We start from the raw sequence: 27135 nt of genomic DNA, 5'->3' as shown, positions 1-27135 counted from the left end.
GAATGTGCATCGCACTCAGCTAATCATGTTCCACTTCAGATGATATATCATATGGGGAAAGTCGCAAATATGACTCAAATCGTGAGACAGGAAAGGCGAATTGGAGTGTTGAATTCTATCAGAAGACACTTAAACCCCGATACTTTTGAGAAGCTCTTCTTCAGATTAGTCCACTAGGAAGTAAATTGCTCTTCATAGACTGCAATAAAGAAGTTACTTTTGATAGTCAATATGCCATCTCGTTGGTCCCATGTCTACAATATGAAAGAGGTACGGAGTTTGGCTTATGATGAACAGAACTAAAATCATAATCAAGTGCCATGATTTCAAAACATAGATATGAAAATTTTCATATATAGATTGCTAATCCACTTCATCTACCATTTCTCATGAGATGTGTCATCTGTCTTGAGCTGGAAGCATGGATAGAAATTCTCAATTGCTTAGGACAACGAAGGAGAGAACAACAATAATCATACCGAAAGTTCTTAGGCTATACCAAGTATTAGAGTCAAAAGACGCACCAACTCGGCCCAGACCGTGATCAAATAAAATCTATCATATTCCAAGGCTGTTAGATATACATCCAAATGGATTGCTGACAGGTTATTATTCATGATCCGATTCTTTTGGGTGATATTGACCAGCCAGGAGATGATTTTGTTCCTACTTGTATATTTGAAAAGGGGTTTGGAATAAGGAGGGTCGAAATTAGGAAAGCGAAAAGATATCAATAAGAGATTGTTCATGGGCTTCTTGGGTTCTTCTGAATCGAATCAGAAGGCCAACCAAAAGGTTTTATTTTGCGATTGTAAAGTTGTCCAGTGCCAGCTATCTGGCAGTCACTTCTTCCATGTATACGTATATACATATATATACACACCAGATGACTGGAAGCAGAATATCAGTAACGATGATCTGTATCGCTGTTGGATTATCACTCACTACCTCATCACTGCACATACGGCTGTCGCATTCTGATTGTCAACACGGAAAGTATACTATGTTCACCTGTGGATAGTGTGTTTATCCATATATTTGATGTCCTCGTAAAGAGTTGTGCTTCTTCAAAGTTTTCATCGCCTAACATCGTAGCTTGTTCAATCTCTTCACAATCTGATAACGTCTATAATCACGCGAGCATTCTCTTCAACACGTGACTCGTGGTGGTGACCTAAGTTCTGGGTGTATTCCACACTATTATGATTGAAAAATATTAACTGTTAAGAGGTCTACCCGTTATACCCATTGGTTGACTGATTAATGAAAACGATAAGAATTGGTACCTACACCTAGTGTCCTATTTACTAAAGGGTTCTACGCGACCGTAAGCCTGAAGGCACTATAAAATTTGCGAAAATGAAAAGTGAGTATTTCTCCTAGATCCTAACGACAAATGGGAAGGATTTTCGTTCGACCCTTCCTTCTGAACCACTCAATTATAATATGGTAACTCTATTGATCTCAGGTCTTCTCTGAGATTTATCCCCAATCACTCCAGTTTTCCACTGAAGTCAACATAGCCTTTTCCAGCCACGAAAGTGGCATCCCAAGTCAAAGGCTACTCACTCGTCGCCAATTCATAGTAGAATTCTCCATGTGCTTCGTCATCAATTGCGTTGCCTTTAGGCCCTCCCTCTGCCGTCCGTTCGTCCGCCCAATAAACCTTTGATATGTTAATCCAAATTCACAATACCGTTTGATTTTCACGCCCCTATATCCATCTTCTTATACACTTTGAAGCACTTTGGATAAGATGAGCTGCGCCAGACTTTCCAATGCCAAACGCAAGTAACGATGGGATGACTTGACGATTCAGTATATTTTCCGGTGTAAATAAATGTCTTGTTAGTAGCTTCAGGAAGAGTTTTGAATCCCTCTACAGCCCTCATGTGCAGCAGCATATGCTGAAGTAATGACTACATTGAGGTCTTCATTGAACTTTCCAATGGCACAGAGAGAGGATCAGGAGTGACTGTCAACGCTGCGGCTTTTCTATTCATCACTAGGTGTCATTGATTTGGCTTCGGTGTGTTCAAGATTTCAGACTGCATAACAATCTTGTATGAATCCATCATATGAAGCAACTTAAAAAGTTTTTATCGTTTCGAACAATCGAGTTGTAGTCCGGATCATCAAGACCCCGATCCTAGAATAGAAAGACTAACCATTATATACAACAACATTTGGAACTCCCAAGTTCTGTCTCACTTCATCAAAGATGCGTTTGATGCTTTTGGGATCAGTGAAATCGGCTTGGAGGGAAAGATCAGTCGCCTTGATGAGCTCTTCTTTAGGATTTCGTGATACAACCACGGTCTTGTATGATCCTTTCGATGGGAAAACACGAGCGATATTGAGTCCAACATTGGGTCCACCGCCAAGAATAAGGGCAATTTTTGACATGACTCAAGAATGGTTTGATGTTAATACGGGATGTTTATATCACAGGGATGTCCTAAATCCCAGAAGTGAATATCCAAGAAGGACCTGACATGAGACTTATTGAACTGTTGTAAGACTTCTTCGGGTGCTCTTCCAAGTTGATGGAGATAGATCTGTGTGTATATACAACATCACGAACTGCTTAGAAATATATTTGCTTACGAACCATCATTCAACAATGTCGTGCTTAGAAATGGATATTTCCCCATAGTGTATGATTGATGTTACTGAAAGTAGTCAATGGTGATCTTATTGGCTGAGAAGGGGAGCATTTGTTGATCAGATATCCTTGTGGCTCGATATTACCATAGAAAAGTCGTTTCCTCGTTCCATAATTATATAGATAAGTTCCCATGTATTGATTGGTACCGGCGGATTCAGACTGTTAATTTGCATGTGGTGGCTTGTGGCTTGTTTTTCAATTATAAATTCAAATTGATGACACAATCCAACTTATTAATCCTGGCACTCGCCATGAATTTCTTTTTAACAGGTATTGTGGAGGGTCTCAACACGTTCTGAAGAGAATAAACAAGAACACGGAATAAATCAAGCGAGGGGAAGAAGGGGTACCTAGTGGTTCAGAAGAGAGGGTTTGAACAACATGAGGAAGTGAATTTGGAATATTCTGCCACGACGGAATGATTCACCGCTTTTCAAACGTACTAGATCATTACTCGCCACAAACAACGAATAGGACATCGCCACACCTAATGGAGGTCTTCTCTTTATCCGCTATTCGAGCACTTCTTAAAGATTTTTTATATAAAAGCTACACAGTAGATACACCTTTACAGCTTTGAATCTTCTTAAAGTCTATACTTTTCAAACTCAGGCTGATTATCTGTTCATGCCTATCCAAGTAAATATGACTCAACCGAGAGTTTACCATCATTCTGTCTTACATTTTCCATTTTTACTTCGTTTCCTTGTTCGTGTGGCCTCGCAGTGGAACATAGCCGCGGTTTCCAACGTGATGTATAATTGTTGATTGGCCACACAAAATCGTAAGTTCATCAATATGCGGGGCAAAAGGTAAAGCTTTCAGTTGCCTGACATCCACTGATACCCTAAATTCTACCAAAATATGAACATCGGACGTCAAAATTGAGCGTCGGGCGATAGAACGGAATATAAGGATCTGAGGGAAGAAGCAACTTTTCGTTTCTGTTCATCCTTTTTTTCCATCTCTACTCTTCATCAAAAGCGACTATTAACATCTGATTATCGCACTCTCCTCATTACCCGTGAAATTTTCTGTAGCTGAATGCCCAGCGGAATCCCCACTCTACAACTGGTTAACACGCGTCGACAACAAACCCAGAAAATTGGGTAAAAATGTCAAGCAAACAAGAATTCCGTGTTCGAGATTTAAGCACTCGAAGTGTTTTGATCTTTCCAACTAGAGCTCAGATTGTTCGTGATATCAGAGATATCACATTACAGGTAAGAAATGTGAATACATATCGTGGTTCGTTGTGCTGACGGAGTTTAGACCGGAACCAATCAAATCATCATCGATGGACTTGCTCCAACCATTGATGAACACTCCATCAAGGTTGAAGGAAATGGTTCCGCCACCATCACTGAGGTATCTGTTGATCTTCTACCTAATCGTGATGTTTACGAAGAAGTTTATTCATCCGACTCTGAGCTTGAGGAAGAAACAGATGATGATTCCTCGGACTCTGAAGATGAATCGATGAAGCTTGTCGATACCAAAATCAAGCAAGTGAACCGTTTGCTCGCCCAAGAAACCGAAAAGATTAATTCTGTTGCGAGTCGTCTGCAGATTTGTGAGGATTATGGTGCTACAGTTCGCGATAATCCCCCATCGCCCGAACAGTTCGAGAAACTCATCAAAGCATATCGCGATGAACGTGAGAAGATTTATGTTGAACACGTAGCTGCAACTGCTGCTTTGGAAGTTACGCAGGATGAAATCGTTAGATTGATGAAAGAGAAAAGCAAATTAACAAAAGCACGAACGAAGGCACAACGGAGAGCATTCAAGCAAAAGGTTAAGCTTCAAGCGACCAGATCTCGAAAGAATGCCGAGTCGGCAAAGGAAAAATTACGTATCAAGTCAGAGAGAAGTTTGTTCTGGCCAAAGAAAGTTTATCGCGTTACTATCAGTATCGAGCCTACGAGCTCTGCCATGACATCTGGATCATCCCGTCCTAGCTCGGTAGCTAGTGACATGACCGTCAACAACTACCAAGTCTCTAGCCGTCGAGCTACGGATATCATCAGCCTCTCCATTTCTTACATTACCTATGAAGTGTCGTGGTCTCCACGCTACGATCTCAGCCTTAACACCTTGACTAGCACGGGTGTATTAGAATATGCGGCCGAGCTAAAGAACATGACTTCAGAAACGTGGCGCGATGCCAAAGTTCTTCTCTCAACTTCTCAAACATCCATCACTAGTTTTAATGAATCGATACCAACCTTACCCCCATGGAACGTGCGACTACTGAAAGGGGGGAGTAGAAACGCCGAAGCCGCTCTTTTCAGTACCAGTGAAATTGCGGCCAAGAGAACGGAATGGGCTGATAAAAATAATCAACATCTCCAGCAACCTCGATATCTCCTCTTCGGATTCGAGCCAACTAACAATATATTCGCAAACAAAGGTAGATTCCCGAGTAACAATTTGTTTGGCAACGCGCCAGCCCACCATAAACAAAATTTGTTTCCACCAGTTGCGGGATTCGGATCTACTGCACCATCTCAAGGGCCCAGCACCGGTGCTATTTTTGGATCTAATTTATCGTCCCAGAATCCTGCCCCTACTGGTGGCTTATTTGGGGCCCCTGCCCCATCCCAAAATCCCGTCACCAGCGGTGGTTTATTTGGTGGCTTGCGTACATCTACAGCCAACAACTCTGAGTCTGTTGCCGAGAACTCTGCCAATCAACCAGCTCACGGTAACCCTCTCCTTAGTAGCGTCCAGCCTCTCATACATTCAGAGCATAGCGCCAATATTTCCGCGCCTGGATCAGATATAGGTGATCCTACCGGCACCTTCGAAACACCTCTAATTCAACGTCTTCTTTCACCAAAACCCACCCTTACATTCGAAGAAGGAGCTTGGGAGGAGTCCGGCATGTCTACCACCTATGATCTCCCTGGCCTTAAAACTCTCATGCCTTCAAACTCTGTCCTCAAGCACAAGATTGCGAAAATTGAGTTTAAGAATATTGGATTTGAACACGTGGTTATACCTAAGCTTCGGACGGTTGCATTTCTTAAGGCCAAATTACGAAATTCATCGAAAATTCCATTGTTAGCAGGCCCAGTGGGATTAAATTTGGATGGCAGCTTTCTGGGTCAAGCTACCTTCCCAAGATGTTCTGTTGGCGAAAGCCTGAGTTTGAATCTTGGTGTTGATCCAGCTATCAAGGTCGTGTATAACAAGCCCGAGGTACGACGTTCGCAGAGCGGAATCTTCTCAAAAGAAGACAGCAACGTCTTCTTACGTTCTTTGTCCTTGCGCAACACGAGAATGCAAAGAGGTGTCAGTCTGTTAGTTATGGATCAGGTGCCTGTTTCCGAAGAAGAGAGACTTCGAGTCGAGGTTTTGGTCCCTCGAGGTTTGAAACCTGACGGTGATAGAATTCCTACGGGCTTGAACTTGGATGATGAGATGCTTCAAGGAGGTCGGGAGCGGGAAAGAGATAGAGATAGGGAGAGAACTTCTAGTAGTGGGGGCGAGCTTGTTCGTCGAAGCAAGAAATCAGATGCATGGGGAACGGCCGATGCAGAATTGAAGAAGAGTGGAGAAGTTCTTTGGAATGTGAGGCTGGCACCGGGAGCAGGTGTTAAATTGGTGTTGCAATATGAGGCTGGATTTCCAAGTGGAGAGACGGTGGTTAATGCATAGGTGCCGGAACATGGTTGTGTTATGTTAGATAAGGCGGGAAGCTTGTTATGATAGGATATAGCAATAGTTTATGTTGGTAGCAATTTGACAAACAAATTTCTCTAGACATGCAGTTTTCAAGGACACTCCGCCTCTCCGTCCAACGCTCGTAGAATGCCCCGGCTAATAGTGCAGGACAGAGTCTTGAATCAAGCCATCAAAACAACTTGGCGAAACAAAACAACATAGAAACAAATATGGTTTTACCACTAATAGTAAAGTTACAAGATCTCGGATACGTTTACAACCGAGAAAAACATCTATGTTACAAATGGAGAACGAACTGACCTTCTAATGGCCAATAGCTGATCCTTGACGGCCAGTCTTTTCTGTGTGTGGCAAAGCCCAAAGCTCAATACTTGTGCCGTACTTCGATGTTACATGCTACAGTATTTACATATCGAGGCAACAGCGACATGATTGGTCCAATTCATACTTCTATCCCAACGACAGCTTGAAAAACTCCCACTCTAATGTAAGATGCATCGTACATCAAAAGACAGCTTTCGATTTTAATAGGTATGACTGAAGAACCAATGATGATTTTGGTCCTTCGACATTGTCTTCCGGTGGGCAAGTATCAACTCGCATACCCGCGATATCCCGAAGAGTTTTCACATTGCCGGGAAAGCTTAGTATACGGCTATCAGTCGAAACAGATATAGTTTTTGAGGGATCGAGGCAAATTTCAAGAATTCAATGAACACAAAGGTAGGATCTATATTGTCTCTACCGTGTGGAAATAAGTAAGATCCACAGTATCCGTGAAGATAAAGCTAGTCAAGAATAAAGGTGTTCAAACATCGACGTAAAATGAATACTTGATTTCAATAGAGTAAAGAGATTGGGTTGCATTGTTGCGAACACAAGACGAATTCTAGGTTGGTGAAATGGTCGTTGACAGGAATTCAGAAAACTTTCTACTCATCATTGAGATTTCCGTCATAGAAAATGCTAGGCTTCTACAGCCCCAAAGAAATCTTCATGGTCAAAGAAACTGGAAGTCGTTCATGGAATCCGAGCACGCCATTTCTCTCCGAATCCCAAAACTAGACCCCTCGACATATGATCCGACTATAATGGGACCCGGGTAAATAATAAAATTCAGTGAGGCGGAGATGACTTACCTCTGTAATCAGAATTCAGACCGTATACGAGTAATAGATGCCTCTGCCATCTCAATCAAGCTTTGTGGGGGTGGGTTCGTGGTAAAAACTGGGCCGATGTAACAACAGTTGCGTAGTACCTATTGCCTACATTATGGCTGATATGAATTGACATTTGAGGAACCAGAAGACTGCCGGAGGGCCCTGTTGGATCAAAAATACGCAACCACAAACGTTCTACAAGGTGGCTTGTGCACATGTATCAAACGGTCTTGTATCGATAGGGTCATGTTTTGTGATTCATCCGAGCCATGATGATTGAGAAGTCAGAACCTGAAGCCTCTTCCAGCCTTCGAAACAGAAATAACTCATGCAGAATACTTCTGTCGCTGATGTGCCAACAAGAATGAAACATTGATTGAGTAGATAACTTTGTCCTCGGACGAACCAGAACATTCAAGCCTCAAAGGTACGAAACAGACCCTCACTCAACACAAACACCCAAGGAGGCGTGCGATGCTTCTTGATCAATGTCGAACGATCGTAACATAATGTCCCTGCTCTCTGGTACTCAAATAAAGTTCCAAACAAGCTTTTGATTCATATCAACCTCATTCTTAATTTGCACAGCCATAGCAGTTGCGGATTCAAGCTGTGTTGTCGTTTCAATAGAAGGCTATGTTTGACGCGTGAATGCACGAGGATATACCTCGACGTTTGATCTCATCCCATCTCAGTAGATCTGCCTTTTCGAATTCAAATCTTAGACTCAGTCAAGGATACGCATGCTTCGTGGCATTTGTATGATAGCCATTGTGAGTGGTTATGGGGTGTATTTAGAGACGATAACGGTTTGACAATAATTTGGTGAGATGGTGGCCTGTCCGGGCCTCCGAAGCGAACGCACGCACGCACAACGTAATCTCTCTTTCAAATGCACACTAGGAGCACAACGAAGACGGAGTAGACTGGGTGGGATGAGTGGCTAGTTCTGTATGGATAATCTTTTTAGGTAGATATGATCATATCATAATGAAGGCATGATGGCAACTTTACCAATTTGGAGCAAAGGATTGAGAGGAATATTACAATCAAGAAAGTAGAAAACATAACGAGGAAGGGGGCTGTTTGGGTACGACTTCGAAATCAAATAAGCAAGCAAGTCAGACAAGTCATGAACAATGCAGATCAAAATCACGAAGAGAGATACTGTGGTACCATGATACCATTGTCTGATTCGGTTCCTACAATACAAGGTCTTGTGAAATCATATAGAAACTCCTCCATGTGATTTCGTACAGCGGAAGAAAGAATTGAATCGAAGGATCTACATATCTTTTAGTAATAACTGTGTATTTTCCCCGTTCATGAAGAAAGAATATGGGAAAAGAAAAAAACAAATCTGTTATCCAATTAACGCGAGACATTTCCAAGAATTCGCAAACCCCTTTCAGATACACGCTCCGATTTGATCATTGGTGGCCAAGAGCTGACGTTTCAGATTATAGTACATGTAGTTTCAAGCTTAGATGGCGGGGGGATGCTTTCACTTTATGATCCTGTAGACTTAATTCGTCAACCGATGAGATCTAACAATCCTTGTCTTTTTGTGAATTTTAAAAGTACTGGCCGCTATGTCGCGGCCACAATCATATCAAGTTAACGAAGCGCCAGAATTTTAAGATGTGATGAAGGAGGTACGCGAAGGTGATGATGAGATGACACGAATACAAGTATTTTAGTTCTTGAAGGATGACACATTCTGCTTTGTATACACATACAATACAATGGCTTCAAAATCCTTCCATAGCCAGAACAATCCAATCGATACAATGATGTTTCTAGATCTGATCACGGCAGTGGCGTGCGGAATCAAATTCCTACCGTATATTCTGAAATTTCGAAACAATGCACAATCACATCTAGATAATCTGAGAATGAAGAAACGTATCCGAGTCGACTTGGATGACAATAGGCGCCTCCATCGTTTTGCATTCATCTGAGAATTCAGAAATGGAGTTGTATCGAAAAGCTTAGCATCATTTGAGTTTATTGTTCACGTCGGGTAGCTTTTTTGTGATTACACGGAAGACATGATTAAATCTGTATATCATTACGAAGAGATCTGGAAATGGATTCGACCAAGCGAAAACTTATATTGCGGCGAGAATTAGTAGTTGCTGGGCATTCAATGTGATACTGATGTGGAAATATGTATTAAACTCCATACAAATTCATGGGGAAATAGTTGATCGTGATTTAAAACAGAGGCCTTTTCTCTTGGTATTCTCTTGGTATCGGCACATTTACCGCTCTAGAATCCCCGAATGATCGGTATTGATTTCGGAAGAATATATTCGAAGTTCTGGGTATCTCCAACGAACGGAATCTAGCATATGAGTCGATGCTTTTCAGTGAATCCTTCAAATACAATTGGCTCATGAATGTTCAGTCTACCAAACCGCCCTAACTGCCCTATTTTCAGGGGGAAGTAGACGGTGCCAATTTTGGAACCAATCAATGTGTACTAAGACATTCATCGCTAAACACTTCCATTCATATCATTTAGTATTGAACTACGAATGAGTCCGTCGCCCTCAAAAAGTTTGGTGTCTTTGAGGTAAACGTCAGCCTCAACGCTAAGTCTATCCCTATGGAAAATCAACAGCCACTTGAGTACGAATCAGAGAGGCTAATTCGATGATTTTCAAAGACTACTTTCCTAAAAGTAAATCCTCATCAACCAAAGAGAATCGTCACCGGTGACATTGCCAAGCTCCAGGATATCTTAGGGCTCCCCTGAATCTCACAGGGTCCATAACATTACTAAACTAACCATCATTTTGCCTCTTTGTACTCCGTTCAACTCCATTTCACAAATTTGGGTCTACCATGTTGTGACTTTCCAGGGCTCTTCATACACGATCCAATTATGAACTGTCTCCAATGTCAGATTGCCCAAAAAATATACCAAACTCTCCGTATTCAGACTTGACTGGGTGCGACTATTCCAATCTAGGTATAGTCATCGAGTTTCTGTAACCTTTTCTCACAATCCACAACCTCCACTTCCACTATCCATAACCCCGTACCTTTAAAATCTTTTTCCGTACCAAAATCTCCACCATGCAGTACAGACCAGAACAAGGGTCGAGTAGAAAGTCATGCCAATCCCAGAGCCTTCGTCAAAGCACAGACAACGCCATGAAGGCCAGGAGAAAGATCAAACACGCATACCCGGCTACTCAAGACGTTAGGGAATTTTCCTGAATAAGTATCATTCTCCACCATTATGCCGCAGCTTGTGTCTGGCATCCAGCTTTGGCGTTTGAACCTGGTCTTCAAACTTGCATATCAAGTAGTCTTAAGCTTCATGCGCAAACTTCATATTTCTTCTACTTATTGTTCGTGAAAAGCCGCGTGTTTTCGTTTTAGTTTCCATTACTCTCTCTATCTCTATCCATCTCCATACCCGGAACACTCCAGGTTTCTTGGCTTGTTTTTTTATAGTTGCATTTCCAGTCATCGTTCATATATCTATTTACATTTCCTTCATAATAATATTGGGGCCGGCATCCATTTTTCTTTCTCAGTTCATATTTTCCAGCGATCTTCTTTTCTCTTGTGGTCTGGTCTATCTCAAGCAACAGCATTAGTCTTTCATTCACACAAGCCAACCACCCTTTTCTTTTTATACAACCACCTGGCGTGGCTCTACCAATCATTCAAGATGCCTTCATTACTTCAAGCATTCTATGTCCTCGCACTCATCAACTTGGTCCTCGCCGCTCCACACCCAGCACAAAAGCGAAGCTTCAAAGTCGAGCGAGTCGCAAACCCTAATTATGTCGGTCGAACAGCTGGTGCCGGTACAAGAGCTCTCATCAAAGCATACAACAAGCATTCCATGACTCTCCCAGCATCATTGGTCGCGGCCATGAACTCAGGTGCCAACCCTGCCTTCCCAGAAGGAAACTCCAAAGCCGCTACTGGAAGTACAACGGCAGTAGCCGCAGCCGCAAGTGGTAGTGGTAGCGCAGCCGCAGGAACTGGTCTTGTTACTGCCACACCAGAGAGTGGCGATGTTGAGTACTTGTCGCCAGTCAACATTGGTGGACAGGTCATGAACATGGACTTCGATAGTGGATCATCTGATCTCTGGGTTTTCAGCACTCAACTCGCAACCGCTTCCCAATCTGGTCACCAAAACTACGACGCCTCCAAATCGACAAGCTTCAAGGCAATTCAAGGTGCTACTTGGTCCATCTCATACGGTGATGGATCCGGAGCTGCTGGTAACGTTGGTACAGACACTGTCAACATTGGAGGAGCCACTGTCACTGGACAAGCAATTGAGATGGCCACCGCAGTCTCCGCATCCTTTGTCTCCGACACCCAATCCAACGGACTTGTCGGTCTCGCATTCTCTAAACTCAACACTGTCAAGCCCGCTCAACAGAAGACCTTCTTCGATAACGCCATATCCCAAGGTCTCGCTCAGCCAGTTTTCACTGCCGATCTCCGCAAAGCCGCTGCTGGATCTTACGAATTCGGAAACATTGATTCTACCAAATTCAACGGATCCCTCACTTGGGCTGCTGTTAACACCAGTCAAGGATTCTGGCAATTCAGCTCCGGCAAATTCTCCGTTGGAGGAGGTCCCGAGACCGCTGTACCAAACGGACAAGCTATCGCTGATACCGGAACCACTCTCATGTTGGCTGATGCCAACATTGTCAACGGTTACTATAGCAAGGTTCAAGGTGCTGTCAACAACCAAACAGTCGGTGGCGTCACATTCCCTTGCGCTGCCACTTTACCAGATTTGGCCATCGATGTTGGAGGAACCTACATGGCTACTGTCCGTGGTTCTGATATCAACTATGCTCCTGTTGATAACACTGGTACCAGTAAGTTATGACCTGATCTTCTTTCTTCATGAACAATATGCTAACATTAATTCCTCACAGCCTGTTTCGGAGGTCTTCAAGCCACTACTTCCAACCTTCAAATTTACGGTGACATTATGTTCAAGTCTCAATTCGTCGCATTCAACGGAGGAAACAACTCCCTCGGAATGGCACCTCATCAATAGAGTCTTTTTCTCTTTTCTTTTTAGATAATCGTTCCCGGTCTTTGTTGTATAAAGTAGCATAATAGAGGCACATAGATGTCGAGCTACTGTTTCGGGTGTTGGGAGATGGGAGATGGGAGATGATCAAACAGGCTGGAAGGATTTATGGAGAGGAGGCTGTGCATAGGAAAAAATGGAGATGTATGGAAAGGAAACAATCAAACATTCACCAAGGATAAGACTGAATGAATATATGATTTCATGTTTTGTATCTATAATAATTGAACTTTATCTTGAAACATTAGGTAATCATTCTTTAATATATCATCGTCTTGGAAGTTAGGGACAATGCGTCGGAGTCTATATTTGGTGAACATGAAATTCCAAGGTTATCCTGGCCATCCATATTGACTGTATTTACGAGGGCTCGTGCCTACCTACCTACTTAGGTACACCTTGAGACCTGTACATTCAGCCGTAGATCCAGCTGTCTCCTGTTTTCATGATTGGTCGGACGTGAAATCTCCCTCAAGCCATAATAATACCTTCAGGTCCTAGTATTCGATATGCCCAAGATTTCTATCATAACCCTTCATGCTCATTTGTCCGCAGAACCAGCGGGTAACGACACGTAGAATCGATTCCTTTTAGATACAGATACAGATGCAGATGTAGACGTTTGCTCCAAAATATATCTTCATTATCCATGCTCCTTTATCTTAAATCGACTGCCTATCATACACAATCACAAACTCACATAGTGTTCGAATTCTTGTACTATGATTTCTTATTTTTTTTTTTTTCATTCTTAACACCGATTGGAGTATCTATAATCTTAAGGTATACATGTACCAAGGTAACGCCGAAAACACAAAACTTGATATTTATTCCAACTCGATAGTTCCAGGAGGCTTGCTAGTGTAATCATACACGACTCTGCAAACACCGTGGACCTCGTTGATAATTCTTGTAGAAACCCGGGACAAGAATGCATTCTCGAAAGGATATGCGATGGCAGTCATGAAATCGGTTGTTTGAACTGCTCTCAGGATAATGATGTTTCCATACATTCTCTTGTCACCCATAACACCAACAGCTCTACTTGGATCAACAGCTGCAAAAGCTTGTCCAATGTTGTCATAGAGACCCGCCTCTCTGATCATAGAGATAAAGATATGGTCGGCCTTTCTGGCCATTTCGACACGTTCCCGAGTAACTTCTCCCAAGACACGAATGGCAATACCTGGACCTGGGAAAGGATGACGCATAACTAGTTCATGGGCAATGCCCAACTCTCTTCCCAATTGTCTAACTTCATCCTTGAACAATTCTCTCAAGGGTTCGATAAGCTTGAGTCCTTGACCCTCTGTCATGCGTTTTGGAAGACCACCAACGTTGTGATGAGTTTTGATAGTCGCGGAAGGGCCCTTGAATGAAATACTTTCAATAACATCTGGATATAATGTTCCTTGCAAGAAGAACTCAATCTTGCCTGCTTTGTCAGAGTTGGCTGCTGCGTCTTCAATCTTTTTGGCTTCGGCTTCGAAAACATCAATGAATTTTCCTCCAATGAATTTTCTCTTTGCTTCTGGCTCATCAAGTCCGGCAAGGCCATCGAGGAAATCTTCAGATGCATCTGCGACAATCAAATTGATGCCGAGATTTTCTGTCAATGTCTTTCGTACTTGTTCGCACTCATTCAATCTCATAACACCGTTGTTGACGAGAACGGCATGGAATCGGTCTCCAATAGCCTCGTGCATTAATTTCGCAGCGACTGTTGAATCAACACCTCCACTGACAGCACCCAAGACTTGACCCTTCTCTCCAACCAATGTACGGATTCTAGCGATCTCCTGATCCACGAATTTTGCCATAGTCCAGTTTGTTCGAGCTCCGCAGATACCGACGGCGAAGTTCTTGAGGAGTTGAATTCCATTCTCGGTGTGAGTAACTTCGGGGTGGAATTGAAGACCTAGAGTTTGATTAGCTTTGGATCAGGGGGAAAAGACTCTCCAAATAGATAGATCTAAATTCCCATACCATAGATATGTTGACTCTCATGCGCAATTGCTGCGTATTCAGAGTTTGCAGTTGTAGCAATAGTGTGGAATCCATCTGGCAATGCGCCCAACTTATCACCATGACTCATCCAGACTTTAACATCGTCCTCTAATCCTGCGAACAATTGGTCGACGTGTCCATTATCGATTTTCTTTGCTTTCAAATCAGCGTGTCCGTATTCGCGGGCTGTGCCAGCAATGACATTGTCTTTGCTAATTCTATAAGCAATCTCTTGCATTCCATAGCATATACCGAGAATAGGAACTCCAAGTTCGAAGAATGCGGGGTCAACGTGTGGTGCACCCTCCTCATAAACTGAGTATGGTCCTCCGGACAAAATGATACCTTTTGGCTTCCATTCGAGATCTGCAAGCTTTTGGGTACATGGAAGCATTTCAGAGTAGACATTGAGTTCGCGCAGACGTCTAGTAATAAGATGAGTGTATTGGGATCCAAAATCCAAAGTGAGAATAGTATCATAAACCTTATGAGGTTCAATCTCAGCAGCTGTAGAAGCCATTTTGAATTATTGTTAGGAGGTTGTGAGAAGATATGCGGATATATGAGAGAGCGAGGGTGAAGATTGAATAAAAAGGATATGGGTTGTGAAGGTTGGAATCAATCGAATATGACTCTGAAGGAAAAATATTGGGAAGAAGAAAAATTTGGTTGTTGCATGCTTATCGGGATAGTGGGCTTAACCTTATCGGAAGGAGCTAACCTAAGAATAGTTTAGGGAGGGGCAATGGGCATTGGCAACATGGGGTTTTTCGTGGAGAACGAGAGAAGAGAGATCTGATAGACATTGGATCAAGTACAGTCTGACAGTATTATTGAAGAATATTCCAAAGATGTATTTATATATGTGTAAACACTCAATACTGTTGTCAAGTTGGGTTTTAACTCAATCAATTAATACAGATTCTCTAGAAACCTTTTGTTCGGAGAGTAAATGGTGACGGAGTAATTTGTCACCAAAGGTAAACAAGCAATCGAGAATATACAACAAGGAAGACTTTATATTCTAGGAGTCTAATGGACAAGACGGGTATCTGGGAGAAGCGCATATAGGCGCGTGAGACTAATACTAGGTAGGTAATAATAGCGCCTAAGACTAAAGCACACTGGTCTCGCCTCATTGCTCACCCTGAACAATGAGGGGTGTAGATAACATAAACAAGATTGATCCCGCTTTGCGAGAATCGTCTTAAAGAGTATTCGGCAAATCGAGAGTGTGGGCAGTGGAATCATGTTCAATCCTCTAATTTCAGGCCCCGAGATTATCGAATCGCTCGTCCAGGCGAAGTTGATCTTATTCATCCATCTTGTTGAGAACAAAATCGATGGTGAATACAACATCCTTCGTCGTTTCAATGATCGCCCAATCCTCCCTCGCATGGTTGCTGGTACTTATATCACCTCCGAATTCTGTCTTCCAATCTGTTACATCCCACTCTAAGCCTTGCGTGGTTATGATCGAAGGTTCCTTGACCGGTAATATTCCAATATGTTTTCCCAATTTCAGCAATTTGCCCTCTTCCTTGATCTTTATTTTGTGTTTTCCAGCCTTGAGAACAAAGGTTATAGCTTCACTAGAAACCAGGTACATCTTGCCCTTGGAATAGTTTGATTCTTGCTGAAACATATAAAGATGATGAAGTTGTGAAAGAGCCTGATCAACTCTTCCACCTAAACCTCCCAGGCAAATGATATCGAGAGGTCTGGGCAATTGCTTGAGTTGATCGAGTTTCTTCTGACGATGGGAACATGGAGGAGTCCTTTCCGAGCCAAAAGGTTGCTCAAAACTTTTAACATATCGCACTGCTTTGGTGAAGTCTGTGGAATACTGATCCCCGTCCCTAATGATTTCGGTGCCATCATCCTCAAAATATTTGAAGAGATTGGGAGACATGGAGTCGAAGTCGCCAATGATAGTATCAATGTCAAGATGGGTTTCAGCCTTTCTTTCATCCTGGAGGGCTGGGTCTAAGGAATTTCCATCAAATGGATTTTTGTGATTCCTGTTATAAACTTGGTTTGCGCCACCATCAGCTGCGATATGGTAGACAGCATTATCCCATAACTTCTTGTAGATGTTAGAAGGCAGCTCCAGAGGCTGGTTTAGGACAATGAGCGCAAACTCTTTATGATCGGCTGGATGATCAGAGAATATATCAGCAGGATGCCAAGTGACAAAATCTTGGGATCCCATGATTTTATTGCGTTGGTGAAGGTTCTAGGGGAAGGTGTGTAGATGCTGAGACGAATTTGACCATTAACCTTTCAACTTGTAAAGTCCTAGCAAAGAGAAGAAAACAAATAGACTATATCCAGCAGTGTAAACTACTTAACGCTGTTATCATGGGGGGCTACAATAAGGAAGTAAGAGAACACATAGACATTCTGCTTGGTGGAGGAGAAAGTTAAGAAACCTACACTTTTGCGACAATATCTTATCTTATCATCAATCACATGATCCAGATATTTTCTCGAATCGGTGATTCGGAAAATCCAGAGATGCTTACAAACACGGCGTTCATATTCGAGTCTGCTATTCTTTGAGATTCCTAATATTTCGTTTGAGTGTTTTCATCTTCACAGACATTTTCTCGAATTTAGCCCAGCATGTTCAAATCAGTTTTGAGAGTTGCGCCGAAATGCTCACGACCACAGTCTAAATCTGTCATTAATACCACTTCTGCTCGACGATTCTTAAGCACAGCACCACCCTCACAAAAGTCCCGAAGTTGGAAAAGCAGCGCTGCAAGATGGGCATTGGCAGGTGCAGGAGTATATTGGTATAATACGAGCAATGTTTTCGCCGAAGAACCAGAAGGTATGAGAATACTAGCAGCTAGGAGGCGAATCTCAAGGAGATGCTGATTGGCACAACAGCAATTCAAAAATTAGATGAATCAATACACAGAGTTCGAGAATCAGATTTACCCACTCTCGATGCGGTAATTGAAGAAAAGCGAAAGCGACATGCAGAATTAGCAGCAGAACAAGAGAAGAGGGAACACGAGTCGGCCGCAAAAGCAGTCGCTGCTGAAGGTGGAGCTGAGGAGGAAGGAGAGATGGAAGGACTTGAAGATGAAGCTGGCCAACAAGGCGCATTCAATCCGGAAACTGGTGAAATCAATTGGGATTGTCCTTGTTTGGGAGGCATGGCACATGGACCTTGTGGAGAGGAGTTCAAAGCTGCGTTTAGCTGTTTCGTTCACTCCACTGAAGAGCCAAAGGGTGTTGAATGTATAGAAAAGTTCAAGTGAGTCTGCGGGTCTGGAACATCGACGATCGATCAGGACTAACAATGTTTAGGGGAATGCAAGATTGCTTCCGAGCTCATCCAGAGATGTATGCATCAGAATTGGAGAACGAGGAGGATGAGATAGAGGAGGAGCTTAGAGCAAGAGAAGCGGCAAATGGATCAGAAGAAGGTGGCTCGGAACCGTTGTCTCAGAAGACCGCAGTATCAGGAAAACCCGAAGAAAAATCCGAGAAGAAGCCTGAAGAAAATTCAGAGCCAGCGAAGCCAACTACCCAAAAAGCTATCGAGTCCAATTCGGAATCAACGGAAGAGAAACATAGGGATAGCCGAAACAGCACAACACCTGAGTCTACACAAAATTCTGGCGATGAGGGGGGAGAATTATTACCACGAGCTGCTCACGATGCTACAACAAAGAAATAAGTCCTTTTAGACTGTAATTTTATTGTACAAATGTAATACCAAAAAAGACGAAACCATTGGGCATTCTTGTTATTCTGTATGTATGATATATGAAAACTCAACTCACCTCATGATAGTCTGAATGGTGTTCATTTGTACCTATGTAGCAGATAGGAGGTATAGTATGCAGGATGTAGTGTTGTGATTCTTTGTTTCCCCGAGTTTGAAAGCTTTGATGAGAAGAGCCTTCTATCACTTTAGAGTACTCAGTAATTAGTCACAAGGGAACATACAAAACTGCTATTACTATCATTTCGATATCGCTGGCAACTTATATTGAAATATAGATGTATTTTGTATGGTTTGTGCTATGACATTTTCCTTGTTGGTGATTGCGTTGTATGTGTGAGTGCAGGTGGTTCCATATCAGAATCTAGAGTCGAGAGAGTCTAGATTCTAGAATCTCTCTCATTCCACTTGAGCCGCCTACGTCAACAGATGAAAAACCCACTTTAAGCGAGAAGATCCAGCTTGAGCCACATCCACAAGCCACAGCCACACCTTCATTGAAATCTTTCCCGGTTTCTCACATGAAGGTTTCCCTTGTTCGCACACGACATTTTATCGTTTCCATACTTCTATTTCTCGTCAACTTAAAACATCCATCTTGATATATTCACATCCTCTCGAAAGACACCCGCAAATTCCTACATTACACCTACATCTTTCCACCCATCATACCTACTCATATCATATAAAAGATGTCTTACGCACAAGCAGCAGCTTCAGGTCCACAACAGACTGATGAGGAGGTATGTTTGAATTTCTCTTAAACTCCTCTACATTTACTTGTATCCTCTCAACCCATGTCTCCTTTCTCATCGTCGTCAAAGGAATCCCTTCTACCTCCGACGATATTTACTACTCATTCAGGTCAAGAACTAATCATCCCACCACAGAAACGTGCTCCTGCCCCACCATCTGTCATCCCCACCGAAAGTGCCTCCACCTCCTCCTTAATTGACGTCGACACCGATTCCGTGCACACTGTTCCTTCAGACTTCCAATCACAACCAGTCCAAACCGAGACACAAGCCAACCGTCTTGAGCAAGAAGCTGAACAAATCGAGGCTAAGCTTCGCGCTGCAAAGGATGCCGCTTCCAAGAAATCAAAGAAGGGCAAGAGCCGTGTTCAAGAGAACAGTGATAACCCAGTCGTGATTGGAAATGCGATCGCCGTCGCAGCATTGAGCACTGGATTGGGATTCGGAGCATATTCAAAATACGCAAAGGGAGAGTTGACATGGAAGATCGTGGGTGCGTGGGCTGGTGTTGTGGGTGCTTTGGCTGTTGGAGATTATTACTTTAGCTCGTACCTTTTCAAGACCAAGTACCCAGCCAAGAAGTAAAGGAGATGGAGAGGTGAAGAACTACGGCTTGGGAGGAGGCAGGATATTCAATGGATCATAACTATTATGTGTGATCAATTGGCTTGTGGTGGTCAATTTCTAAATGTTACGACATGGAGATACTTTGTATTTGGTGGTGTTACTGCGACTGCGGAACTCTCCCCTCTTTGCGCTTTTTGGGATTGATATCAGTGCGGTTTGTGCAGTCTATATCGGTGGGATAATGCACCTGTTCATAGATCAAGGCTTGCACTTCCAACAAAGGACGATTTACGACATTGTTTGCTTTTCTAATTGGTGAAAATCTTCCATGTCTTTTCAAACAAGCACTATTTGATATGAGCGACGAACACTAGGCGTCAAATACTTCCTCCCAAAAAGAATCTACGAGAAAAACCGTAGTTGACTTACAAGCTTCTTTCGGCGCCGTCCAAGCAAGCCTACTTCTATCTGGAATTGGAACATATCTTTGTAGTCCCCACTTGGCTACAGACACTGGGTGACGTAAATTTGATATAGCTATCTATATATGTAACCTTCACTGTATTTGGGCAAATGGATTTTAAGGAAATGGTATCTTAATTTTTTGTAGGAGTCGTACCCCAAACTCTTACATATCCAATGCTCAAACTCCAAACGGGTGTCATGCTCGATATCAATTTGTACGCCATCCTCCCACCCAATGCGCCGTCAAAAACCATAAACCTACATCCATACAAATCCCTCTTAAACTTTTCCTCTGCTCACTGACATCCACCCAGCCTCGGTCTCCTTACTTCTGAAAATGCCCCAAAACTTTCCAACATCTTCACAACTTCTATCTCCAGCTTCATGCTCATGAAAAGAACATACTTTTTCGTCATAGAACTTAGTCCTAACATCCTTCCATCCTTCCGCCCCTCTTAAAAGTCCAACCACACTTTTGTACAGAGACGGAAATCTCAAACCTAAATCAGCCAAACTATCCTCCGAGATACTGTTCCCCGCCGTAGACGAAACTCCTTCTGGAAAAAGTAGCATAATAGCATACCACCTTGCCATCCATCTCCTCAGTCCACAATCCCGATCTTTTGGGCCCACCGGTTCCGTCAACTCAAACGCCAACTCAATTGCAAAAACATTCGGCGTAAACCTCTTCTCCACATATCTTCTTCCTAATCCGGTCAACACTTTATTCATCATCTCTGTCATTCCCAATTGATGCGCCAAGGCGTAGACTTCTATTGCTGCACAACTTGGTTTATTTCCTTCGTTCTCGAATCCGGCGTCCAGACTACCGCGATATAGCCATTTCATGATGATGGAGAAATGTTCCGGGCTAATTTTGGGTAGATAGTGGTCTTCTTTTTCTTCGCTGAGTTCATCATTGTTTAGGAAGATGTTTGCGAAGAAGGGGGATTTGGCGCAGAGGAGTCCGCGGTGGATGCTGAATTTCTTGCGTTTGGGTCCGATGTAGAGGTCTATTATGGGACTATCGAGCATGCTGTTGGACTTTTGTTAGATGTGATATTCTAATGTACAAGACAATGTTGAGAGAACCTACTCTTCGTAAGATGGCTTTGGCTTGACATTCTTGACCGTTGACATCCTTTTCTTTGCAGACTCGGAATGAAGTCGATGCGTCATCTTGTGTGGATTAACAAGTTCTTGATGTTACTTTTTCCTTTGCCGTACTCGAAGTTGTACCATCAGAGTTGTTTAGATATAAATATCAATCACAGACTAAAGTGTTGTACGCGTCAATATTGTTAGAGACGCGTCGTACCGTGCCGAGGCGCTTGGAATTGTTTTTCAATCTAATCTGGTATTCTCATAGTGAGGTATGGGGTGGGATAGAAACTCATAACACTGTTTTTAGTGAATGATTTTCTATGAATATTTATCCTGGGAGGGCCATTAAGAATCATAATATACCTACCCAGCACGTTCCAAATGCATTCCCCTTTGTCTAATGTGATGTGATGTGTAGCTCAACAAACTTTCATCAAACTAAAGGTAATGAAAATTGCCAGAGAACTCTGGAAGTAGAAATAAGTGTGGTCATCATGCGAGGAGAGCTTCTCTGAACCACTAGGTCAGTAAACACATATAGCCATCGCAATTCAATTATCTAGTACATCTCATGCAGTGCACCTCGATTCCATGGCAGATTTCTCTGGTATTGCCATCTTACTTATACTCCAGTGCTCCCTTTTACCACAAATGTTTCTCGGCATCTAGGGCCGGTATGCCACCACTTTGTTAACGTGTTATTGATCAACAGAGTGAGAATGAGATCCAGAAGTAGAGTGAGGGGGGAAGATTGGCACATTGTAAGATACTCGTATCAATGAATGTCATCATACTTTTCACAATCGCGTCCGTGTATGAAATTCATTTTTGAACATCATATGAGTGAAAAAATCGATCTAATCCAGTAGGAGTTTCTCACTAGAGGAACAAAATTTGGCAGCGATTCGATGATCAGAGCCCTTCCAACTAATTGACCTCAGGCGTGGGCGGCCTACGTCAATGAGGGGAGTCCATCTACCCTCTAGTAACTTCAAACTCCCGTCTAATTCAAGCATTTTGAGTTGAACCCAGTGAGGAATGGTGGTGGAAGGTACTAGGCTTCAGTCCATCTGTTCAATGTCAAACACAGGAACATCCATGGCTCAACCATTGATACTTGATTGTACTTGGTAGAGAACATCTGAGCAAAGCAATTCACGTTTCTCTTTACTTGCTTGTAAATAATTTGCACAAGTAACAAGTTGTATCTGACTTATTAGCATGAATCGGTTATTGGACCGCACACAATCCCATCACGTCGTTAAAACAAACGCCAGCCTATATTTAGCCCCTATTAGATTTATCCCTTGCAGGTGCAGGCGTGATACGCTGACGACATTGATTTTGGTTCTCCTCTTTCCCAACCTCGCTCTTTCTCCATCTCATTGTTTATGCCTTTTACACAAAATTCCATCTATCTCTTATCTGTAATTAAAATTAAGGATATTTTCATGTGCATACAATTCCCATTCATCGCATTTTATCATTGACAATTTCTCTATATAAAACTTTGGATTCATATCACCGCCATCGCAAATATGCCTTCTGCTAAAGGGAAGCCAACTGATCCCAAGCTCAAGAAGGACATTACTGAAAGTAAAGAACTTTCTTTTCATTTTCCCCCTCGTGATCCCGCGACCCCTTTGAAATCTCCCTTACCTTTGATTGTGTCCGATCCTTTCTTAACATCTACCAAAACAGAAGTCAAGCAAGAAACGAATAAAGATGGTAGTGGTAAAGGAAAGATGGCTGCATGGAAGGTAAGTCATCTGATCCCACAGCAACCAGTATTCTGAGGTTTCAACTATCATTATTTTCATCTCAAACTCTTCTTACGTGGTGCCATATACTAATTACACACCATCACTTCAGGCCAAAAAGATCGGTCAAGAATATGAAGCTGAAGGAGGTGATTACGAAAATGAACCCGGATCTAAAGACAAACCCACGAAAGGAACACCTGAGAAGAAATCCGAGGAGGAGAAAGCTGCTGAATTGAAAGATTCCGAGAAGGAGAAGAATGGCCATGGCAAGGAAACTGCTGATGAAGAAGCAAATGGATCGGACGACAAGACAGCTGATAAAGAAGTCGAGAAGAAGGCACCCGTTCAAAAGAAACAAGCTGCCCCGAAGAAGGAAAAGAAGGTACAAAGACAAGGAACGCGAAGTAGCGCTCGACAGCAAGAAAAGTTAGATCCAAAGCCCGCAGCAGAGAAGAGAAAAAACGTTAGTGATGAGGCAGCGGATGAAGATGATGAAGCGACTGAAGAAGAAAAGAAGCCTGCGGCAAAGAAATCCAAAAATGAGGAACCAACTTCAGAGAAGCCAAAGTCAGAAGAACCAAACGAGGAGGAAGAAAAAAGGGATCAAGCAAAAGCAGAGCCAGAGGAGAAAAAGGCAGAGCCAAAGAAGCGTGGCAGAAAGGCCAAAAAGTGAAAGTTTCACTCATCATTTATTCTTCTTCTATACAGTGTTGAACGGAAATATCATTGGCGCATAGGGTATCACACAAGTGCGCACACTGGGTTTGGAATGGAATAGGATGAATACGAATTTGCATTTTGGAGCGTCTGTTTACTACTCTTTGCTTATTGGGGCTCCATCTTGGGGAGCATTCTCTCTCTATTGTATGTGACGAAGCATGTATCATTATTGTTGATCTGCTTTTGCTGCAATAGCAGTTATTCAAAAATGGATATTACCCTTCATCATGAACATCTGTCTAGCTGTTCGCATCATTTTGGTTTTCATTCTGTGTAAGTGAAAAAACTTCTTTGTCTATGGTGGCTGATGTATGGACAATTGGATTTCAGGGTAATGCGAAGAGGCCTTCAGGTGAGTCTCATTTCCATTACATCAACACTTTCATCTACGTTCACTCACTCTCCATCAACTACTTGTCCCCACACCACCTCCACCCCTCTCTCATCTCTTCTTTATGGCTTCTTTGGTGTTTTGTACATATACTTTCCTGATGTCCAATCTTCCATTAAATCAACCAATAATTCGGTCGCTTAGCTCAGTTGGTTAGAGCGTGGTGCTAATATCTCATCTGATTCATTAGATAGGTTTGGCACGCCAAGGTCGGCGGTTCGAAACCGCCAGTGATCAATTTTGTCATCTTTTGATGCTCATGTTGACCTCCAGGGTTTATTTTATGTAAATAAAGTCTGGTGTTGTTGTGTTGAAACACGCCAATCTTTCTGGGGAGAGTTTGATACTTGAAGTGATCATCAACAATTTTGTTCATTGGGGATTACATTCGGTCGACTCCGGATATATGTGAACCGGCAAATCGTTTTCTGGCAAAGAGTCTAATTCTCGTAGTAGTCAATTTCTTTTTGCCCTTTCCATGAGGAACATTTTGATTCTAAACTACTTGAGTATAATGAAATTGAAGGAGTTGTAGTGAATTGAAATCTTAGAGGGGTGGCTTTGGGGGACCTATGGTGGGGGTGGTGAATCGAGTCAACTAATATTTTACCCATCAAAAAAAGTAAAGACAAAATAATTTTCATCACCCATAAAATCTCCACATTAATAAAATGAGTAGAACTTTTTCCTTTGGAGCACGCAGGAAAATAACAGACAATCAAAGCGAATTCAAAAAGAGACTTCGTTCCAGGAAACAACAGCAAATAGAAATTAAACTGCCAAAACGACATGTGCAGGATTTGAACCTACGAGGCCGAAACCATAAGATAACCGAATTATTCATTCAAGTCTTACCCATTAACCACTCTGGCAACATGCCCGAGTTTAGGAAGCAATTTGCTTCATTTGATAATAGGGTATGGCTTAACCGGTAATATATTAATGCTATATGAGGAGAGCAAAATCTTCGAAGTTTTCTCCTTGAATCGCCATGCGTTGGTCCTATAATAGTTGGATGTACTCTTCTCATATAGATCTTGTGTAGGCAAGACCATCTCCCGTATCAAGAGGGTGTAAGTTACACGCCTGATATAACCTGACACACGTCTACAATACAATGACTATCTTGTCAAATAGCTAAAAGGATAACACATAGACGATTCACACTTCACGACAAATCAGTGAACAATAGCGACCACCTCGTATGATTAAAATTACATTTCTACTAATCCATCCTACATTCCGCTGCAGTAGTGTGTTTGCATTCCCAATAGACGTAGGCTGGTATCAAAATGTCACCATGAATTTGTCTATGTATTTGTTATCCGTCGACTCCATCTACTCTGCAGAATATGCAAAAAGGATCTAGTAGTGCTCTACGGGACCACTTAGAGGGTCAAAATATTTGCACAGTTTTCCTTCCCACTCGACAGAGCATCTTCAAAAGCAAAAGAATATTGGGATGGGCCTAATCCGGGATCGAACCGGAGACCTCTTACAATTTAGATTTGGAAACCCAAAGCAAGAATTCTACCACTGAACTATCAGGCCTATTTGTACAATTGGGGGCTGCATTTGAATATCTATACCATTAACAAATACAAGCTTCATGGTTAAGCGAATTGGTTGGTCGAAGCTTTCCCAGTGGAGCTGAGTTACAACCCCGCTGGAACGGCAGAACGACTCCACCTAAATGCTTCTAGAAGCCTTCTAAATCGCTACATGATTCTCACTTGAAATGGCATTGTTGTTCTTGAGAGACTTTTTATCCTGAAATAGTTTCAATATTGTTGATTGAACTTGATTCAATAGCGAGCGCCTCTCATTTTCTGTGCTCTAGTGCTAGAAAGGTCAATGTTAATGCTAGTGATTGCTACTTGTTATTTGCTTCTACCTTGAGATATGCGAGCTTTCCATTTCTATTGAGCTTTACAATCATCTCGATTCTACTTCATCCATTGTCTCTAGCAATCCTATTGTCAGGGCATCAGAAACCCGTTTCGCGTTAAATTGACTTGGGGCCAATACATTTCATCGTCAAATGACTGACTTCGTCATCTTCGCTGTCTCGAAAGACACTGTCTTGTTCTTAAAAGCAACTGTACAATCATACGTACCCGATGACCAAGTGGAAATGCAACAATCAGCCTTGAACTAAAAACTGTGAAAGACTGGAGCTAGCGCGTCCAAATAGAATGAAGTTCATTTGATGTTTAGGGTTATTCCATTGATCTGACTTGTAATATGGTCCATAAAATTGATTTATATTATAGATGTCTTCACGAATAGACTAATCTGAACCTCGGGCAGACTGTCATAGTTCGGACTGTAGTCCAACAATCAAAAGATTTGGAATATTCAACTTCTTCCAATAAATATTTACATCATTTCACAGGTGCACATAGTTCTGTTATCTAATTGGTAGAAAATATGAATGTCTGAAGTCGACAATAGTATCTTCAAAACCCCAACTAAAATCTTGAAATGAACTGCAGAAGACTGATCTGGAACGAGCTTCTCGTACAAGGTTTAAGTAAGTTTCTCAGTTATTTGATCTCTATTAATTACTGCGGTCATTCTTTACTATATATTAGATTGAAATCTAGTGGGCTCATCAAGGTTGATATCAATATATTGCTACTCTTTCTACTCAAAAGAGTTGGTTGTGCAGCTTCACCCTACAAGTTTTTCATCTACACTTTGGTCATAATATTTCGGCACAACATCATGGAAGGACAAAATTCAAATTCGTACGCTGTCAAGACACAGGCCATGCATTGACAATGTCAATGTCCAGTATTTAAAGTTAATGGCATCTTAAATCGTCATTGGATTTACAGTTATCACCAATTCACTAGCTGATGTTTCATAGTTTAACTTTAAGACTTCGAACCTACTCTATATGATTGTTGACCTTGGTTCTCATATCAAAATAGCGAAACAGGAATGGCCGAGGAGAAGGTCAGAAAATAATCGGCAATACAAAACCTTTTATTGTTATTAATAGAACACCT

General features: G+C 42.2%; 9 protein-coding genes across 9 annotated transcripts; 5 read left to right on the top strand and 4 right to left on the bottom strand.

The window, feature by feature from the left end:
- Positions 1-1919: 1919 nt before the first annotated feature.
- Positions 1920-2480, bottom strand: EAF02_010710 (uncharacterized protein; the record flags this gene model as incomplete). Its single annotated transcript, XM_038906758.1, has 2 exons — positions 2169-2480; positions 1920-1990 (listed from the first exon to the last, which is right to left on the bottom strand). Exons 1-2 carry the CDS (start codon positions 2404-2406, stop codon positions 1920-1922), a joined length of 309 nt encoding a protein of 102 aa, XP_038753628.1. The 5' UTR covers positions 2407-2480.
- Positions 2481-3264: 784 nt separating this feature from the next.
- On the top strand, positions 3265-6434 carry EAF02_010709 (uncharacterized protein). Its single transcript, XM_038906757.1, has 2 exons — positions 3265-3891; positions 3941-6434. Exons 1-2 carry the CDS (start codon positions 3784-3786, stop codon positions 6329-6331), a joined length of 2499 nt encoding a protein of 832 aa, XP_038753627.1. The 5' UTR covers positions 3265-3783; the 3' UTR covers positions 6332-6434.
- A 4772-nt stretch (positions 6435-11206) lies between these two features.
- On the top strand, positions 11207-12571 carry EAF02_010708 (uncharacterized protein; the record flags this gene model as incomplete). Its single annotated transcript, XM_038906756.1, has 2 exons — positions 11207-12386; positions 12447-12571. The coding sequence occupies 2 exons, from the start codon at positions 11207-11209 to the stop codon at positions 12569-12571; spliced, it is 1305 nt and encodes a 434-aa protein (XP_038753626.1).
- An 863-nt stretch (positions 12572-13434) lies between these two features.
- On the bottom strand, positions 13435-15134 carry EAF02_010707 (uncharacterized protein; the record flags this gene model as incomplete). Its single annotated transcript, XM_038906755.1, has 2 exons — positions 13435-14525; positions 14594-15134. 2 exons carry the CDS (start codon positions 15132-15134, stop codon positions 13435-13437), a joined length of 1632 nt encoding a protein of 543 aa, XP_038753625.1.
- Positions 15135-15926: 792 nt separating this feature from the next.
- Positions 15927-16826, bottom strand: EAF02_010706 (uncharacterized protein; the record flags this gene model as incomplete). The annotated part of the gene is made up of 1 exon (XM_038906754.1): positions 15927-16826. The coding sequence occupies one exon, from the start codon at positions 16824-16826 to the stop codon at positions 15927-15929; it is 900 nt and encodes a 299-aa protein (XP_038753624.1).
- Positions 16827-17239: 413 nt separating this feature from the next.
- On the top strand, positions 17240-18308 carry EAF02_010705 (uncharacterized protein; the record flags this gene model as incomplete). Its single annotated transcript, XM_038906753.1, has 3 exons — positions 17240-17450; positions 17510-17882; positions 17936-18308. 3 exons carry the CDS (start codon positions 17240-17242, stop codon positions 18306-18308), a joined length of 957 nt encoding a protein of 318 aa, XP_038753623.1.
- A 740-nt stretch (positions 18309-19048) lies between these two features.
- Positions 19049-19696, top strand: EAF02_010704 (uncharacterized protein; the record flags this gene model as incomplete). The annotated part of the gene is made up of 2 exons (XM_038906752.1): positions 19049-19099; positions 19247-19696. The coding sequence occupies 2 exons, from the start codon at positions 19049-19051 to the stop codon at positions 19694-19696; spliced, it is 501 nt and encodes a 166-aa protein (XP_038753622.1).
- A 726-nt stretch (positions 19697-20422) lies between these two features.
- EAF02_010703 (uncharacterized protein) lies at positions 20423-21322 on the bottom strand (the record flags this gene model as incomplete). The annotated part of the gene is made up of 2 exons (XM_038906751.1): positions 20423-21179; positions 21240-21322. The coding sequence occupies 2 exons, from the start codon at positions 21320-21322 to the stop codon at positions 20423-20425; spliced, it is 840 nt and encodes a 279-aa protein (XP_038753621.1).
- A 1463-nt stretch (positions 21323-22785) lies between these two features.
- On the top strand, positions 22786-24679 carry EAF02_010702 (uncharacterized protein; the record flags this gene model as incomplete). Its single annotated transcript, XM_038906750.1, has 3 exons — positions 22786-23007; positions 23120-24082; positions 24312-24679. 2 exons carry the CDS (start codon positions 22786-22788, stop codon positions 23681-23683), a joined length of 786 nt encoding a protein of 261 aa, XP_038753620.1. The 3' UTR covers positions 23684-24082; positions 24312-24679.
- Positions 24680-27135: the final 2456 nt, after the last annotated feature.

Source organism: Botrytis sinoallii (assembly GCF_014898435.1).
Source record: "Botrytis sinoallii strain Bc 23 chromosome Unknown BSIN_026, whole genome shotgun sequence".
Lineage (NCBI taxonomy): Eukaryota > Fungi > Ascomycota > Leotiomycetes > Helotiales > Sclerotiniaceae > Botrytis > Botrytis sinoallii.
This window is presented reverse-complemented; position numbering and strand designations above follow the sequence as displayed.

Bases quoted from the DNA above. Each gene is read 5' to 3' on its own strand.
- EAF02_010709 (XM_038906757.1), top strand. From the start codon at position 3,784: ATGTCAAGCAAACAAGAATTCCGTGTTCGAGATTTAAGCACTCGAAGT. The intron at 3,892-3,940 runs GTAAGAAATGTG...GACGGAGTTTAG, and splicing joins TCAGAGATATCACATTACAG to ACCGGAACCAATCAAATCAT.